Below are 2,500 nucleotides of genomic sequence, written 5' to 3'. Positions count from 1 at the left end.
ATAATTTAAAACAGATATTGTTGTTAATATCAGTTTGTTAATGTGTGTGTGTGTGTGTGTGTGTGTGTGTGTGTGTGTGTGTGTGTGTGTGTGTTTGAATGATTTTGTGTGTGTGTGTATGTGTGTGTGATTTTGTGTGTGTGTGTGTGTGTGTATGAATTTTGTGTATGTGTTCATGAGTGTGTTGTGCATGATTTTGTGTGTGTGTGTGTGTGTGTGCATGATTTTGTGTGTGTGTGTGTGTGTGTGTGTGTGCGCGCAAGTCGTGTGTGTGTGTGTGTGTATGATTTTGTGTGTATGTGTGTGTGTGGTGTCGTGTGTTTGTGTGTGTGAATGATTTTGTGTGTGTGTGTATGAGTGTGTGTGCGCGCGCAAGTCGTGTGTGTGTGTATGATTTTGTGTGTATTTGTGTGCGCGCGTGAGTGTCGTGTGTGGGCGAGTCGTGTGTGTGTGTGTGTGAGAATGATTTTGTGTGTGTGTGTGTGCATCAATTAAAACAGCACATTAATATAGAACGGTGATTAAGAATTCAGACAGACAATGGCATAAATATATACACACACACACACACAGACACACATATATGTATTCTCATTGTTTATCAGAAAATAAATTAAATTTTTATCAGAATTTTTTTTTTCTTTTCCCAATCCTACTTGTGCATTTAGAAATGCAACGTGTTTATAATCTGGCTTCGCTGCAGTTTTGCACCTAAATTAAAATGTAGTGATTTAACAACGTGTTGAAGAAATTAAGACAGCTATAAATACTAGTATTGTCATTTTTACAGCTTTAATGTAAAATATATATAATAATTATGCATATTACATTAGTATTATATCTTATGTTTAATAATTGTTTGATACTTTTATACGTTTGTTGTTAGATAATAATGGTCATAAAATCAAATATAATAGTAATAATAATTATTATTATTATTATTAATATTAATATTATATTATATCGATTTCTCTGTATACCTTTTTTTTACTTTACAGTGAAATATTTATTTTTTTATTGAGTTTTATTTGTTAAATATTATTAATATCAGTAGTAGTCGCAGTAGTATATAATTTTTTTTATTTTGATATTTTTATTTTACAGTGAAACATTAGTAATATTTCTTAATTTGTTTAATAATATTATTTAGTAATAATAATAATAATAATAACAATAAGTTTTGTATTTGAAATTGCAGCAATTTTTTTTTTTTTATTCCCAAATTCAGTCCTATTTGCCGTGTCCCAAAATGCTTGCTCGTTCACTACAAAGTGAGTTAGACTAAGTTATCTCATGTAAATGCCTGTTGTACACTATAAAGTGCATTATGGGTACAAAAGAGTGGGAAATGCCATTCAAACTACACAGCAGCATGGTTGACGCACCACATAGTGCACTACATAGGGAGCGATTTCAGAATGAGGTTGTGAAAGTGTCCGTTCTGAACTCTTTTCCTGTCTCAGAGTCTTCAGAAGGTGGGAGTGATGTGGAGAGATGCGGCGCTGAGCTGGAAAGACTTCCTCCCTGAAGACGAGGACGTCAATAAATTTGTCACTGAAAAGGTTGGTGATGAATTCAGTCAAAACTGCAGCAGATTGATTGATTGATTGATTGATTATTGCTTATGTAATGTGTGTGTGCAGGGAGTGGAGTTCACTCTGGGTGAGGAGTGTGTGAGGAAGAGCAGTAAAGTGACCCTGAGTCCTGAAGACCTTTCTAGAGAGCTGGAGCGCCTCCTGCAGGAGAAAGCAGACAACCAGAGGATCTTTGACTGGGTGGAGGTACAGTGTGTGTGTGTGTGTGTGTGTGTGTGTGTGTGTGTGTGTGTGTGTCTGTGTGTGTGTGTGTGCGCGTTTGTGTGTGTTGTTGTGTGTGTGTGTGTGTGTGTGTGTGTGTGTGTGTGTGTGTGGGTGCGTCTGTGTGTGCGTGTGTGTGTGTGTGTGTGTGCGTGTGTCTGCACGTCTGTGTGTTTGTGTGTGTGTGTGGTGTGTTATGTGTGTGTGTGTGTGTGTGTGTGTGTGTGTGTGTGTGTGTGTGTGTGTGTGTGTGTGTGTGTGTGTGTGTCTGCACGTCTGTGTGTTTGTGTCTGTGTGTGTGTGTCTGTGTGTGTGTGTGTGTGTCGGTGTCAGTGTGTGTGTGTGTGTGTGTGTGTGTGTGTCTGCACGTCTGTGTGTGTGTGTCGGTGTGTGTGTGTCTGTCGGTGTGCGTGTCTGTCGGGGGGTGTGTGTGTGTGTGTGTGTCTGCACGTCTGTGTGTGTGTGTCGGTGTGTGTGCGTGTCTGTCGGGGGGGTGTGTTTGTGTGTGTGTGTGTGTGCGTGTGTGTCTGTCGGGGTGTGTGTGTGTTTGTGTATCACAATATTACATTTTTAACCAGAAGAAACTTCTTTCAAAAACATTAAAAATAGTAATGTTTCCAAACTTTTGGTCTGTCTATATTATCACACATTAAGTGTAATAAAGCAGACTACTGTATATATATATATATATATATATATATATA

At 38.0% G+C, this 2,500-nt stretch overlaps 1 protein-coding gene across 1 annotated transcript in view; it reads left to right on the top strand.

Moving 5' to 3' along the window:
* The window catches only part of LOC109079827 (eukaryotic translation initiation factor 4 gamma 1-like), a 50,075-nt gene that overhangs the window by 43,460 nt on the left and 4,115 nt on the right, over positions 1-2,500 (top strand). The window contains 2 exon segments of the mRNA XM_042740093.1: positions 1,464-1,562; positions 1,644-1,781. Coding sequence (XP_042596027.1) covers positions 1,464-1,562; positions 1,644-1,781 — 237 coding nt within the window.

This window comes from Cyprinus carpio, chromosome B15, assembly GCF_018340385.1.
Source record: "Cyprinus carpio isolate SPL01 chromosome B15, ASM1834038v1, whole genome shotgun sequence".
Lineage (NCBI taxonomy): Eukaryota > Metazoa > Chordata > Actinopteri > Cypriniformes > Cyprinidae > Cyprinus > Cyprinus carpio.
This window is presented reverse-complemented; position numbering and strand designations above follow the sequence as displayed.